The sequence below is a fragment of the Simochromis diagramma genome, unplaced genomic scaffold (genome assembly GCF_900408965.1).
Source record: "Simochromis diagramma unplaced genomic scaffold, fSimDia1.1 OVJJ01000669.1, whole genome shotgun sequence".
Taxonomy (NCBI): Eukaryota; Metazoa; Chordata; class Actinopteri; order Cichliformes; family Cichlidae; genus Simochromis; species Simochromis diagramma.
The window spans coordinates 1,485,830-1,502,408 of record NW_024387458.1 but is presented as its reverse complement, the minus strand read 5'-3'; the positions used below and the strand labels follow the sequence as shown (position 1 = coordinate 1,502,408).

Here is a 16,579-nt window from a genome sequence, read left to right as displayed (position 1 = left end):
AGCATCATGTTTTTGAATGATATTGACAGAAATATCCAGAGTTCCACCAAAGGATTATTACTCCTGCAGTCATCTTTATATGCGGACGAGCCAGACAGAGCACGCGGCCGCTTAAAATTCTCATTTCATACCAAAAAGCTGCCGAAAACAGCAGCTCCTCCGATGAGGAGGAGGAGCCTCACCTCCGAGCTGATGAGGCTGTGACTCCTCACACGACCAACTGTCCAGCCTCTGCACTGGACCGGCATCGCTCGGAGGTCAAGGTTGCTGCATTTAACGTTTCACAAACTGCTCTGGAAATAACAAACGTGAGCTGCACCTGCAGGATCTATCAAGTTCAATGAATCTGAATGTGAGCTGTACAATCCTCAAACTGCCGCAGCCATTATTCCAGCTGGTTGGCGATGGAAACATTCATTCGGTCTTGTTCCATCTCAAACACGCCCTTTCTGACGTTCCCCGTCCAACCTCGAAGCTCCTGTTTCGTGCTCCAGGCGGTCGTTTGTCAGTTTGATTGTTATGGACGCACTTTTGCTGCGTCTCACCTCGGAGTTGGTCATTACCCCCTGACGAGTCTGGGCTACTTTGCTGATGAAATGGACGATAACTTAAAGACAGGACGACATTCGCTGAGTGAAAAATGGCAGAAGCCGAGAACTTTTTATGTCGCGCATATCCGAAGACGTGAAAAGCGCCGTCCCTCCTCTGGCAGGTGTGTGTTGAATGCGTTTACTCGGACACATTTTTGAAAGAGCCAAACATTTTCAAACATTAATTTCCTCCAGGTGACGACGAACGCGACCTTTGCTGCTGACAGAGGAACATTTAGTTGGCCGGCCTGCTGTGATGACCGTCTTCAGTCATGCTTTACATCCAACACGAACTGATGGAAGTCATGAAGTGACATTTCATCCACGGCCTTTCGTGGCAGCGGCACAGCAGTCACGGGCTGAACTCATTCAGTCAGACTCTGATGATGTTCTATATGGCGCCTCATCGTTCTGCAGAGCAGCCAGACCTGATGAAGATGGTCATTAAATATTTAGGTCTATATTTATTGGCTCCCACTGCACCCTGGGATTTCTGGCATTCAGTGCGTTCGTCACATTTTCGGTGTCGGTGTTAAAGATGCAGGAAGTGCAGCAGCAGGTGTTTCAGAGGTCACCTGGTCCTTTCTTCTTGCCCCTTTAACCTGTTAGCATCTGCCTGATTGCTGGGACGGGGGTCAGGGTCATGCTCCCGTCTCATACACGTTATCCTCATTTGAAAGAGTCGTCTTGTGGATGACTCGTGTTTTTCATTAGTTCAGTCAGGAGGGGCTTTTAGGATTTGTCTTCAAAAGTGAAAACAAATCTCATGTGTTCACATTTAACATAGACGTGTGCTATGCAGCGCAGAAGAATAAAAATAAGGTTTGTCAGTGATCTGAGACGGCCGTAGTATTGCTGCATTTATCCCCTGGCATGGGTGCTGATACACGCTGCTGCGAGGCTCCCAGTGCAAAAGAGGCCTGAGGCCGGATTCAGACTCCTGACGGAGGTCTTTGGAGCTCCTACAACACAGCAGCATAGCTGTGGTGGTCGGTGGGATTTATGCTCGTGCTGGTGGAAACGACCGCATGTTCTACATCCTGTTTAGTGAGAGAAACAAATAAAGTTCTGGGACTTTGTCCTGGTTCCTCGTCAGTTTTTTCATATTTGTCCCTCAAGTTTTTCCACTTCTTTGCACATTCCCAGTGTCCACAAACGCCCTCCAAGAATTTGCCGACAATTATGAGTCCCTATGTTGATGCTATGACTGTTAGTCTCTCCATGAGAAATCAGGGGCAACTCATCTGATATAGAAGAACTATAACTGGTTGCCACTGGTGTATAAAAGCACGGCTGCTGCCTGTGTCGTTGTTCAGGTAAATTGACAGATTTCTGGAGCATAAATCCATCAATAGCACAGGAAGTTGTCTCGTTTGAACACGAGCTGTTGTGGATTACAAACTGTTCCTGAAATAACCAAATATAATGTCTGCCTCAGATTGTCTTTCTTCAAAAACCCACTGCAGGTCAAGCTTGAGACGCCAACAGAAAGAGTGAAAGAAGGTAGCAGCTCGAGTCAAAGATCGCCATAAAGTAATAAAAGAAGAAAGTGGGGCATCTGAAGGTTCTGGGAGAAGCCTGATTGTGTCAGACGGCGAGCACAGATCATCCTGCGTGACTTCTAAACCCCCGTCTCTCTCCTCTCTGTCTGCCACCCTCCTCTTCAGGGAAATATCACAGGTCTGACAGGTACGATGGACTTTAAGGACAACGGCTCCAACTCCCACGTCCAGTTTGAGATCCTCGGCTCGAGCTTCAGCGAGACCTTCGGCAAAGACATCAAGAGGGTGAGTTCACACTTTAACAGATGAGCCGTCGACGTCGCCCGAGTGTGTGTCGGATCTCGGAAGACGTTTTCCTCCTGGGGGAGGAACAAATAAAGCTAAAATATTCGATTTTTGATTATTCTCCAGCACGTCGCTGTGTTCAGCAAAGAGGAAAACACAATTCTTCATGTGTTTGTGTCACGTGTGTTTTTGGGGAAGTGGAACCAGATAATCCACCCTGTCTGACACACACACACTGGTTTCCATATCTCAGTGAGGACGTCTCACTGACATAATGGTTTCACTAGGTGCCCCGACCCTAACCCATCAAAATGAAACCCTGAGCCTAAACATAACCATCACCCAGCTGTAACCCTGAGACTAAAACCACAGTTTGAGTCTCAGAAATGTGCAGCTTCTGTGCTGAAGTTTGAAGTTGGAGAAGAGAAAACAACTGCTGATGTAATGGAAGGAAAACACACCTGCATCCGTCAGGTTTGGAAACTGAGGCGCTGCTTCGCTTTATCCAGGATGGTGAAAACTAACCACTGGTGTTTTTTTTACTCCTAGAAGAGCAACTAACGGCTGTACGACCTTAAATGAACTCTGTTTATTCCTTTCATTTAATTGTCATTTATTCTGTTTTCATTGGTGAGACTCTTCAGGTGGAGCGTTAACCTGAGGCGCGTTGATCTTTGAGCAATGAAGGAATTTTAACCCAACGAACAGGAATCAATGCGACTGTCACAAGTGTTGCATCGTGGCGATGTCCGCCTTTATATACAGTCTTTGCTCCTGAGTCATGACGGCGTGTTTTTCAGTGTTGCTGACGATGCGCAAGATTAGGGGGTAACATGCAAACTCCACATACAGCTGGTCGCTAGTTATTACCCCCATCAGACAGGCACGACTGGGTCAGAGCGTCTCCAGAACTGCAGCTCTTCTAGTTGTTTCTGGTCTGCAGGCTCACTGATGCACGTAGAGATCGAAGGCGAGCTGCTGTAGCTCGAACGAGTCCGATCCATGGAGGCCCGCCTCGCAGCTTAGAGGACTTAAAGGACATACTGCTAACATGTTGGTGATACCACAGCACACCTTCAGGGTAATCTACGCCTGATCGCTACATAAGCCTCCAGGAAGGAAATCTGTTCAGGTTTTGCAGCGACATGTTTGTGCAGGAGACAGCATAAGAGTCGCTTTGTTGGTAACAAAAGGTTTATTATAGTAGCAAAAGTGCAAAAAGCCCATAACAGGCACATGTATCAGTGACTCACATTAAAGGCGCTACAGCTCATTACAGCCCACTCTGGGTTATTTTCAGAGTCACATACAGTGCTGCAGGGTGTCCTCCGGCCTGCTGTTAATGTTGCCGCTACACGACCGGCGTCTGATAGCGGCGCTCTCTGTAATGACACAGATATGAATGTCAGCTGACTTCATCTGCTGCTGCTGAGCTGGCAGGAAAAACACAATCAGCTCTTTATAGGATGGAAAGCAGAGAAAGAGCAGTTTAAAGAGAAAACGTGCGTTTGAATTTAGCGACTGCGGTGACTCATCGGCCTGATTCGTAGCTCCTCTACAGAGGCACCTGTCATCTGCAGAAAAGGGTCTAAAAATGTGAAAAATTAAAACTGACAGTCAAACATAAACCGGCTGCCGTCTGATGTATTTGGTTGAAATTATATTTAGAGTAAAACTGGAGCGTTGCCCTTTAAAATCCACTTTTGTAATTTAAGGAAAACCAAAGCAGGAAGTTAAAGGAGTCGGAGACATTACAAAGAAGAAACATTCAAAGTATGTTTGATAGAAATCTGTGGTCCCGCCCCTTCCTCAAAGAGCCAATCAACACCCGTCAAACAAATGTCTCTTTGCCTGAAACGCACGACTGCGTAGTTTAATGATGGAGCGCTCGTTGCTTTAAAGCGTTTCACATTTATCAGAATGTGATATTTGTCATTAGAGCACACATCTGCACCAGTGAATTAAGAAAATATGACTATCCACAGAAACTTCATGATTTTGTGAGGCTGTCTCAGCAGCTGTCATTATGCTGTGTGCTGAAACAAGCCGCGCAGAGGTGGAGCTCAGAAAGATGAAGCAGCCCGAGCCAGCCAATCACTGAGTGTTGCTGCCATATTTGAATGTAAAACATCAAGCTTGCAGACTGGAAACAGAAAGAGTTCGCCTCCAAAGTAAAAGTGGAAGCCTTTGAACCCTGTTGGTTACAATGCCAAGGCAGAACTTTTACTTTGAAGGCGAACTGTTTCTGGTTTAGTTTGATCCGTCTTTTCAGTCTCGCTGGCGTCTTCGAGGTAAACTACAGGCGACCGCGGCGACCGCTCTTTGTCACCGATTTCATCGAGCAGCAGTCTGCAACTACTTGCCACCTGGTTAAACACACATTTTGCCATGGCAACCAGAGCGTTGCCAGGCTCTCAGAGAGACTGAGACTGAAACTCAGTGAAACTATTCTAAAGAGGTTTAATTACATGTTTGATACTGGAAATATCTCAGAACAAGAAAAAGAAGAGCATAATTTCATCTGCAGGAAAAAGTAAATTAGAATAGAACAGCCCTTTATTCGTATTTATTGTACACGTGCAATGAAACTAGACTTGAACTGTAAATGAAAGGCTTGTTTGCAGGAAACTTTGTGTTTAACTGCATCATCAGAAGGTTTCAGTTAGTAACTTGTTACTTAAAGTGACGAGTGTAGCATGAACGAACACGGCGAAACGAAAAACTGTGAAACTCATGAAAACACAGTTCAGTCCAAATCTGATGGCCTTCATATTTTCCAAACTGTCCACTGGCTGACGTGGAGTCTTTGCCTCAGACGATCGAGTCGAACAGCGGAGTGACTCCTCGTTGGTCCGTCGTGTAGGACGCTGCAGAACGATCAAAATGTGTTTATTGAAGAAAAACGTAATTTACCTGCTCTGTGGTGCATCAGTCAATCCGTCCTGATCTGAGTTTGTCTTTACTTGTTATTATAAATCACATTTTTACACATTATAAAGCTTCCAAACATCATCAGAGATTTTCTTTTCTAACCTTCGCTGTTTCTGATGTGTTTCCCTCGTCTGTGTCCACGAAGGCTACGGACGGCTGAGTAAATGCCAGAAAAGTAATGTGCTCGCTCATTTCATGCACAGTTTTTTTCCTTTTCTTGTTACGGCGGCAGACGGCAGGTTTTTTATTTCCTGTTGACTTTTTCCTGTTTTAGCTCTTCTGTCAGGACTTCATGTCTGTACTGCCAGAGCCTGGACATGCGTACACCAAGTAGTGTTACACAACCCGGTTCTGGGTAAAATGTTAAAAACAAAACACAAACAGAGCGCAAAAAATATCCGATGTGTAACCTGGACACATGCTTTAAGAGAGACATGGCTGACTTTGAATTTGATTGCAGCAACACGTCTCTATAAAACAGGATGGAAAAAGTAGGCGGTGCTAAGAAGAAACAGCTGGAGGAAAACCTTCTGACTGGCAGCAGGTCAGCAACACGAGTGGGTAAGAAGGAGCATCGGAGAGGCAGAGTTTAACAAAAGTAAAGATTAAAACCAAAACTACAAACTGATTATGGAAACATTTCAAAATAATTTCCCTCAACATAGTTGATGATGTCATCAGAAGAGAAAAGACTGATAATCAGAGCTGCATGTCCAGGATGTTGAAGCCTTCAGCTGATTGTGTGATGGAATCAGTGCACGAGCTCAGGAACTCTGCACCAGGCTGCATGATGCAGAGAAGTCGTGCACATAGTCCAGGGACGCCTTGTTTAGCATCAGCATCAGTGGATCTGGCAGCTTACACGTCTGGACAGGCTCCTGAACCGTTTATTTGGCTTATAGAGCAGCGTGATGCTGAACGCTGGATGTTAACACCGCGTGCAGTGTTTTTATGTCTGATGGAACTTCCTGTCGACCCTCCGCTCGACAGTCGCTTTGAGAAAGAGTGAAAACGGTTCGTCGACAGCAGCGCGGTCGCATATTTAAGTTTCACGGTTTCACAGTCGGCCGTGCAGCGCTGCGCCGTGCTTTGTGAAAGAAGGCAGCCATCGTTCACACGACAGCGAGCGCGTGCGAACGCCGCTCGCTTCATTAATTTTTCCAATCAGTAAAAAAGTTGTTAACCATGTTACGGTAACCTCGATTAACGGCAGCGAGCTCTCCTCCACATCAAACCACTTAGTATTTAACAGGATGGATGAGGCTTTAATTCCAAACCTGTAAATACAGGTTGCTGCTGTCTCACAGTCGATTAATCAGCACCGAGGAGCAGCAGATATAATGAAACCACACGCGTGACATCACTGCGTCACCCTGACCTCCGCAGCAGCGCGCTGCCGGGGTTTCATCATGAAGGCCTGATTAGCTCCCTGAATAACTGAAGTCATCCCTCATCTGCACAATGCACACAGTGATAGAGCAGTACGCAGTGTGTGGTTATGCACAGTGTTACGCCATCGTAGTAACTTATGTGTGACTGTAGGCGGTAACACAGCAATGTAGAAATGCACCAGGACATCTGCCTTTAAGAAGAGGTCCAACTTTAGTATGTAACACTGAAAGGACAAGGAGACAAGGGAACAAGGAAGGGAAAAACTCTGAAAGGAAAGAAGAATTAAAGAAAAAGGAGGGAGGGCAAAGGAAACAAGGAAGGAAGGAGAGAAAGAAAAAGGAAAAAAATAATAGAAAGAGTTTGAGGCATAGAAAGGGAAAAATAAATAAAAAGGAAAAGGAAATGCAAAAAGGAAGGAAAGACTGGGGACGAGAAAAAAATAGAAAGGACAGGAAAAAGGAAGCAAAATAAATAGATTAAAAAACAAGGAGTACAAGGCACAAAAGGGACAACAAAGAGAAAAAGAAAGGAAGACAGCTAAAGGCAATAAGGAGAGGAAGAAAGGAAGCAAGAAAGAAAAGGGAACAAACAGGGAAAGAAAGAATGAGGAAATAGGAAAGGAAAGTAAAAAAGGGGGAAAAATAGAAAGAAAAGGTAATAAAAAAGAAATGAAGGAGGAAATGAAAGAAAATAAAAATAAGAGAAATGAATCAAGGAAAGGAAAGATTAAAGGAATGGAAAAAGGAGGAGAGGGGAGGAAGGAAGCAGGAGGAATGAGGACAGGACAAAGGAAATGAAAGAAATGAAATAAAGATGGGAAAGGACATGAAAATAAAGGAGGGAAAACCAGGGTTAAAGCTGCCTGATGATTGGACGAAGGAGGCGATGATGATGATGAAAAATGAATGAACGTGGGGCTCGAATCCATCGTGTTCAGTAACACAAACAGTCACACACTTCTGATCTATTAAAGACAGCTCTGTGCTTTTAATATTTAATTCCTCCTGAAAATAAGTCGACAGGTGGAGGGAGGTGATTTTTCCCATTTTCACTTTAAATGAAAGATCTCTGACTGAGTGGGAAATCGCTCCGGGGAGTCTCGCTTCAAATCAGCTTTTGATTTGTGCTGAAAACATGAAACATTTTTCTTTTTTTTACTCGTTGCATCAAATAAATGTGAATGAAAAAAGCAGCAAAACGCAGGAAACATGCACACGTATGAACACTCTACTTTATCCCCACTTTTACAAGCATGCATAACAGTTTAGATGATTTAGCAGCTTGCAGACACACACACACACACACACACACACACACACACACTGTGAGAGCAGTTGCTGCTGCAGTAATGAAGATCTAATCTCCTGGCTTCTCCTTCTGAGTTATGAGTCCCCCTGTGTTGCATAATGGCCATTAGGAGAAAACAAGCACAGAGCTTCTCTCACTCACACACACACACACACACACACACACACACACACACACACACCATTATGTACCAGTACCCCCCAAACAGGAAGAGAAATCTATCTCTAATATACGGTAAACTCTTAACATGTAATGCAGCCCCTGCCTTGTAACCCTCTCTGTGACATATTAATATTAATACATGTGCGATCTATTGTGTACCTTCATACACATATGTGCTGATGAATATTGTGCGCACTATATCTAAAGTGGACATGTAGACACTGTGTAAATGTACAGCCTGTATGTTTATGTTGGCCTCCCGGGTGTGTGCTGTTCCTCCTCTGCAGTAATACTCTGTAAGTGTCCACATCATGCTCTTTCATGAGCCACGGTTTAGTTTTGTTTACGTTCTTCAATCTTCAGAGGAAACAGTTGTTTCATGCTGCATGTCACTGCTGCACGTCTCTACCGTCTGCCTGAAGTCTTGATTAGTTACGACTGCAGAGTCTCTGGGAGCTATTTTACTTCCTTTAGTCAAACAGTACAGAAATGACTCCAGGCTTCATACAGCTTGGAAACAAAAATATATAGCCTGAAGTTTGTCTCGCTGTGATGCCTGTTTCTAGACCAGGGGTGGGCAATTCCAGGCCCCGAGGGCCGGTGTCCTGCAGGTTTTAGATCTCACCTTGGGTCAACACACCTGAATCACATGATTAGTTCGTTACCAGGCCTCTGGAGAACTTCAGGACATGTTGAGGAGCTAATTTAGCCGTTTAAATCAGCTGTGATGGTTCAAGGACACATCTAAACCCTGCAGGGACACCGGCCCTCGGGGCCTGGATTTGCCCACCCCTGGTCTAGACAATAATTAAAGGTACAGCATGTAAAGTCTCACCACTAGATGTCAGCAGAATGAATGAGTCTTCGCTACGATAGCTGCTGTCAGGCCAACAACTCCATCAGCTGTGTGTCTGCAGTGAGTGGAAGCTGTCGGTCCGCTGTTTACCTCAGCTGTCATATGTGGCCGGTGTCTAATCACATGCATTAAACAACATTAGGAGACAATTAACTGTCCCTTTAAACCACAACAGCAACTTCCAGGTGTTCACGAGAAGTGGTTGGTTGTGCCTGAAATTTTAGATGATGTAAAGCGGCTCATGCTCCTGTGACGTACCAATATAAATCTGTGGGAAAACCTAAAAATTGGATTTCATCTCGAGCTGTTTTAGTGAAAATTGCCTAACAAGAGAAATGTCCCTCACAGCTCCAGGCTCAGACACACTCCAGTAGAAACAAGACAGCAACCTCTTTCATGTCATTTTGTAGATAAATCCTCATCCTGCAGCTAATACATCAGCTTTTACATACTTTAGTATTTAGTTTCTGAGTGTTATTTTAAATTTCTGTTTATGTAGAAAGCACCAGATTTATTATTGCTGCTGATTTATTCAAGTTAACAGCAAACAAATTGTGTGTAATTGCCAACTTGACCCCATTCAGTCACAGAGCGGCAACAGACTGACTCATTCCTATTGCCGTCTGTTTCCCCTGCTGTGAATGAAGCATAAAAAATGTCAGAGTTTAGTCGTTCGCGTTTAAAACAGATTCAGATTGAGATTTTCAGGAGAAGCAACATCACACCAAACACATCTCCTAAACCCTCCCAGCTGAGAGCCGACATGGAGGGAAAGTAAAGTGTTAGTGGAGCTTTCCTGCCTTCCAGAAAGTTTGGAAAATTTATAGGTCAGGATTTCTGAAGCTCTGTGGGTGGATTTTGGTAAAGTGATAAACAGTCCCGATCAAAAGTTTAAAGCCACTTGAAAAATGGCCAAAAATCATATTTTGCATGGTTGGATTTAAACAAGGTTCCAAGTCGAGCTTCAAAACTGCAACAAGAAGAAATGAGAGTGACACAAAACATGTTTTTAACCTGCAGTTTATTAAAAACAACTGAAACAGGCAGTTTTACAGCAAAGGCTTAGGACCACGCCTCAAAAAAACCAAAACAGAAATCAAAGTTCCAAACATGAACTCAGTAATGAGCAGCTCCAGCGTTATTGTTGAGCGTAAGGATGTTGTGGTGTGCTTGATGCAAGCGTTTCCACGAGTGGGAACATTTCTCCAAGTGGTGAAGACGGCCGCACGAAGGACATCTACTGTCCGTTTTTTTAAACTTCCCTTACCATCCGTCCCCAAAGGTTCTCAGTGGGATTTAGATCAGGATGGTCCGAAAGAGACGAGGCCTTTTGAAGCCCTTCAGTCTCAGAGGACATCTGATGGTTATGGGGCTGCAGTCGGCACCAGTAACGGCCTTACTTTGGGTCGAGATCGTCCAGTGTCTTGATGGGAAGCCAGTTGGATCCTCCGGCTCAGTGCTGGTGAATTTTTTGTTCCATAAGAAATTCCAAATAACTGTCCTACTGCGTCCCACCTCAGCAGTGCTGCGAGAGACTCTGCAACCTGACCAGGTTCAAAAAGGGAACATTTCTTTGCCTTGCCTCAGAACGTCATGACAGTGTGACTGCCTGATAGGAAGTGACAATCAATCCACATTTATAGACAGATTTGACCTTGGTCATGGTCCAAAGCTGTAAAACTGCCTGTTTCAGTGTTTTTAATAAACTGCATGCTCAAAAACATGCTTCGTCTCACTCCCATTTCTTCTTGTTGCATGATGAAGCTCCACCTGGAACCTTGTTAAGATCCAACCATGCAAAATAGGATTTTTTTGTGCCAGTTTTCAAGTGATCTTAAACGTTTGATCGGGACTGTACCGATGCTTTAAAAAGCAAAAAGTGTCATTAAAACATTAAAAATGTGTTTTTCAAGAGAACTTTAGAGGGCAGCAGATACTGAAACAAATATAACCTGACAGTTCTACAAACAGGGACCAAAAGGACTGGATTGATGATACTGTGGGATAAATGTGCTTCATAAATCCTGCTCACTACAGTCTGTTTGCACATGGAAACATCAGAATTCCCTTTTCGGCACATCACCGTCTTACTGGCTGCTAACAGCGAGGCTGCTGGTGCCGGCGGTTCGTGTGGTTCCTGTTTTACGTCCGAGCAGAACGAAGCTGACATCTGCTTTGCAAACAAAATTAATTACAAGCTGAAAGTGAGACCGTCCCTCCCCAGTCTCTCATCAGTAATCGCGTCCCCCCCCCGTTTGTCTGATCTGTCCGATTCAGGAGGATTTAACCGAGCCGGGAGCGCAGACAGAGGACGGCGCTGTTTATCTCACATCTCATTTCTTTAGGCAGTCTAAATGTGTTTGGGGGGATAAAGATGAGGCTGATCGCACACAGGAAAGTTTTCCGGAGTTTCCGACGTGCAGGTAGATGTTTTTTTCCTGGCTGGAGGTGCGATAAGAGCGACTCGCACTCAATTCATTTTCCCCCCACAGTGTTGGTGTTATCCCAATCTCCATCTCCATCTTTCTGTGCTGTCCATGCCTCTCCTCTCTCTCTCCCAGGGCCATTTCTCAAAGCAAATTTTCCCCGCAGATGAAACGCACCACTCCCCTCTCCCTCCTCCAGATCAGGACTGATAGAGATTGAAATGTTATTGCCCTCTTTCCCCTCAAACTTGTGCCGCAGCACTCGCCGCCTTCAGACCTCCCCCGCGTGTTATCCCATCTATCCGTCCTCACTTTTCTCATCTCATTGACTTTTGATGTGTCTTCCCAGCAATTTGTTGCCAGTAAATCGCCCTCCCATGAAAGACGGGGGGAGAAAAAAACGCTGGTATTCTTTCCGTCGCCTTCGATGGGCAGCAGCGACTGAACGTGTGTCGGAAGACATTATGCTCTCGCCCACAATCCTCGGAGGGAGTGTCTGCGAGTCGCAGTTTTTAATCAGACACTGGACAGCTGGGATGACTACAGCAGACAGATAACCTCTTCAGCTTCTAATAGGGGCCCGATTTAGCTGCAGTGGTTATCAAAGTAGGGTGTGAGGGCCGTCAGCGGCCCTGCCCGGAGTTCTACGGGGTCGTGGAGCAAAATGAGGAGCATTAAGGACTATTCAGTTACGACTAAATGACTGTTAATTGGTTCAGTTTCTTACTGTCACATGCAGACTAGTGCTGCTGAACGATGTCGTTTATGTCGTTTGATGCAGTTTCATTTCAGTTTAAATTAATGCATTGCATCATTTTAAAGTTATCCCCCACCGATGACCCCAACGCCACCAGACGCCATTAATTAATGAACTAACAGAGAACCAGGGGTGCTTTGTTTGACTCTAAGTGAACTCGGAGTCTGAGAGGTCATCCGTGACCACCCTAACTCTTCTTCTAATCCCAGTTAATTTAGTTTTTTTGTTTTTACTCGTTCTTTCAAGCTGTGACAATCAGGCAACAATGAAAATTCTTTCTAAGTGATGAACATCAAAACTACTTTTTTACTAAAAAAAAGACCATTTTGCCTCGTTGCAAAGTAAAATGTTTTAGTATTAAGCTGATCAGCGACAATGACTTCCCCCAACACTGTATAGACTTTCTAAAACATATAAAAACATATGAAACTCAGAAGAAACATGCTTGCATGTTTGCACACAGTGCATTCAGCTCCCCCACTCAAAGAAACCGTGTGCATAAATGAGCCACGCCAGCGGCTTCGTCATTAATTTGTTTCAGACTCCGATTTGTTCACGTAAGTCCAGTTCTGTTTACATTATACGTGCTTCCTTTAGGCAGCATCATTAGAAGACATAGCATACATTTACTCTGCTATGCAGATGACACCCAGCTCTATCTGTCCATGAAGCCAGATAACACACACCAATGAGTTAAACTGCAGGAATGTCTTAAAGACATAAAGACCTGGATGGCCGCTAACTTTCTGCTTCTTAATTCAGATCAAACTGAGGTTATTGTACTCGGCCCTGAAAGTCTTAGAAATATGGTATCTAAGCAGATTCTTACTCTGGATGGCATTACCTTGGCCTCCAGTAACACTGTGAGGAACCTTGGAGTCATTTTTGACCAGGACATGTCCTTCAACGCACATATTAAACAAATATGTAAGACTGCTTTCTTCCATTTGTGCAACATCTCTAAAGTTAGAAATATCCTGTCATCCAGAGAGCGTATTTCTCCTATACCGGCTTCTCTCCTGGCCTTTAGTCTTCTGTGGAACCAGCTTCCAGTTTGGATTCAGGAGTCAGACACTATCTCTACTTTCAAGATCAGGCTTCAAACTTTCCTTTTTGCTAAAGCATATAGTTAGGACTGGACCAGGTGACCCTGAATCCTCCCTTAGTTATGCTGCAATAGACGTAGGCTGCCGGGGGATTCCCATGATGCACTGGGTGTTTCTTCTTCACTCACTATGTGTTAATAGACCTCCCTGCATTGAATCATTAGTTATTATTAATCTCTGTCTCTCTTCCACAACATGTCTTCATCCCGTCTTCCTTCTCTCACCCCAACCAATCACAGCAGATGGCCCCGCCCCTCCCTGAGCCTGATTCTGACGGAGGTTTTTCATTGCCACCGTCACCAAGTGCTTGGTCATAGGACTATTGATATGATGTCATGTGATTTTGGGGGTTTTGTCTGTTTTTTGTATTATTGTTTCAATCAACAGTTTACCCAGAAACATGTTTGTTACTATAATTGTTCAAACAGCATAAAGCAGCTGTTTTTAAACGAGATTCAGACTCAGGCCCACCAGCCTCAGCATGATATGATTTCATTGTCCTTTCACACATGCTGCTGTGTTCAAGCATGACTCATAATCATCTATACATTCCTGTTGATCATTTCCCTGTTTTCTGTGTCGTGTCTTTGTTGTTGTTTGCTCTTCTCTGCCTCTGCTCTCTCACAGAAACGCTAAAGAGGTTTGCAGTTATTTTGTGCAGGATAGAAATTACCCACCCATTTGTCCATAATGGGGACCACATTGTTACCGGCCCTTCTGAAATGAATCCATTAGAAATGTCGGAGAACGAAAATGAGCCTCAGACGGCACTAATTTCTAATCCCTGAGGTAATTTGGAGTCGTTAACAACAATTTGTGCCTTTGAAAACTCGAAGCTTCCTAATTTTTATGAATAATACATAGGAGAAGATAGATATTTCACTCCCTTTTTATTTCTTATTTTTTCAAAGCCACTAAGATGGAGTCTTTTTTCTTTTCTATTAAAGGCGTGGGCAGTGATGAATGACCGCCGAGATCTTGGACATCCCATAGAGAGACCGCAAATTAGGGGAGCTGATAATGGAAGGGCTGAAAAGGAAAAAGCTGTAATGAAACAGAATGATGAAAAGCAGATGTAATGTTTGGATTTCAGATGGGACCCGGTATAAAGCCCATCCCCTCAGTTAGCCAGCTTCTGTTACTCTTTATCTACGCTTGTCAAACAAACGCCTTTTGTCAGATTATATGTGATAAATAAACTCTTACTTCATCAAGATATCCTCAGAGCAAACAAAGCTAATGCTAAGCCTCGCTGCGGAGCACTCGATGATTCATCTCGGACACATTTGTGATAACAAGATGAAAAGAAATGCAGGCAGAAATCAAAAGGCTTCAATTGTGCAGTCCGAGACTGACGAGCTGCCTAAATGTGTCCATTTTGAAAGCGATGACATTTTTGTGTTCGCAAAAGGTTGAAATGACCTGCAAAATGCAACAAAAGCACCGAAAATTAGACTAAATGAATTAGATTAAGGGTAAGAGTACTGAAGACTTCTGAAAGCAGCGAGAAAATGTCAGATCAGACGTATAATTCTGTAAAACAGGAGCTATTCTTTCTTCCAGCTCCATATGTTTTATTCTGCTCTCCACTGGTGTCGCTGTGTGATCTGCAGCTCAAAGAAATCTGTATTTATTTTATCTGATACTGGACCTCAGTGCAGCGCATGGTTTATGTAGAGCTTATAGAAACGTGCTGTTACCAGTGCTGTTAGCCCAGCATCAGCTGCAGAGCAGGTGGAAGTAAAAGACATTCACATCATTTCACTGCACTGTTTGTGCTTATTTTGTCTTTGATAAATGTTTCATGCATCTTCCTTTTCTGTATCTGCAGACGATTAAAGTCATCTGCGTTCTACCCGTGCAAAGTGCCGTCTTCAAGCTACCTGATATTTTTCACCTTTTGCAACAGATCTTTAGCACGAAGCTTAAAAACAGAGTCTCTCCCACAGAGTCTCCTGATACCACCAACCCTCACAAAGACAGGATGAGCTCATTGCTTCTATTTGTGGGCAGCTGAAGCTGCACGGGTCGATTTCAGAGGCAGGAAGAAGAAAGTGAGATTGTGCGCTCTGAGCACTATTACCTGATTTTAATGGTTGTGTTTTTGAGGTCGTGCTCTATTCTTTACATGACTTCTGATTTCTCACGCAGTCAAACTCAGTGCTGACATCATTGCTTTAGTGTAGTTATTGTCCTTCCTGCCTCTATGAGCCAATCAGATTCTGTTCTGCATCCCTTTAATCTCAGCGCTCTTCTGCCATTTTGGCTCTCCGACTCTTTCGGGCAATGATATCCTCATTTTTTGTGCTTCGCTCGCCTTTTAAACCATGTCTGATTCTGCTAGCGACATGCTCGACGCTGTTGTCATCTCCAGCCACGATCAGGAAGTCATCTGACTCCTCACCTGTGAAACATGCTAGGTGAACGAGGTCCCGTGTACTCTTAGTTAAACTTTCTCAACAAGCCTCCATTCCTGCTCTCGCTGCTCCATCAAAGAGCATCGCTGATTGATGTGGAAGAACCAGGAAGTCTGCTGGAACAGACTCCAGTATTAGTAAAGGTAAAGCGGTCCATACAGCGGAGGTTCTCTTCGCCTGTCCAGCAGCACAGTCTCTCCAGGCCTTTGTGCCAGCTCTTCGTCCTCCCCCGTTAGCCCCCGAGATTACATATAGCACCTGATTCAGATCTCTGACTGTCACTCAGGGGGCTGTTCTCCCCGGACCTCCAGCCTCCACATCCTCACCACAGTGTACTCTATCATCCAGATCTCCCACTTCCCCACTGCACTATCCCTGCTTCGCTTGGGTCAGCTAGCTGTGCACAAAGTCTCTCCAACATTAAACTGGCGTAAACATAAAGATCTCAACGTTAGCCTAGCAGTTGTTCTCCAATCATCTGATCCATCCCTGTGCAGACATGTGTCCATCAGTGAGTTTGAGGTTGCCTTTGGCATTTACTGACATTTTTTGCACAGTTTATCGAGAGCAAAGGCGAGACCTGGATGCTTATCCAGTACAGAGGGTGCTCTGTTGGTATCCAGCAAATTTAGCCTCTACACTTCATTGTCAACAAGCCTCTGCTCCACCTGCGGCCATGTTGGGCTCCGAGCTTCTCTAAGCCCTCGACTACCCTTTACACCTTTGGGTTCGACAAGTCCAGCTGCTCCTTCTCTGCTTGCCATAATTCCCATTGAGCTGTTCTTGCTCAATGGCCCCTCAGTCAATACTGTCAGGCTGATTAAGTTAGCTGCACAGCATGTCTGTC

The 16,579-nt window shown here is 44.5% G+C and overlaps 1 protein-coding gene across 4 annotated transcripts in view; it reads left to right on the top strand.

The window, feature by feature from the left end:
• grid1b (glutamate receptor, ionotropic, delta 1b) overlaps positions 1-16,579 on the top strand; it is a 558,563-nt gene that overhangs the window by 492,165 nt on the left and 49,819 nt on the right. For all 4 annotated transcript variants that reach the window (XM_040014037.1, XM_040014036.1, XM_040014039.1 and 1 more), the window contains one exon: positions 2,258-2,377. In XM_040014037.1, the coding sequence (XP_039869971.1) occupies positions 2,258-2,377 (120 nt within the window). The remainder of the gene's footprint in view (positions 1-2,257; positions 2,378-16,579) is intronic.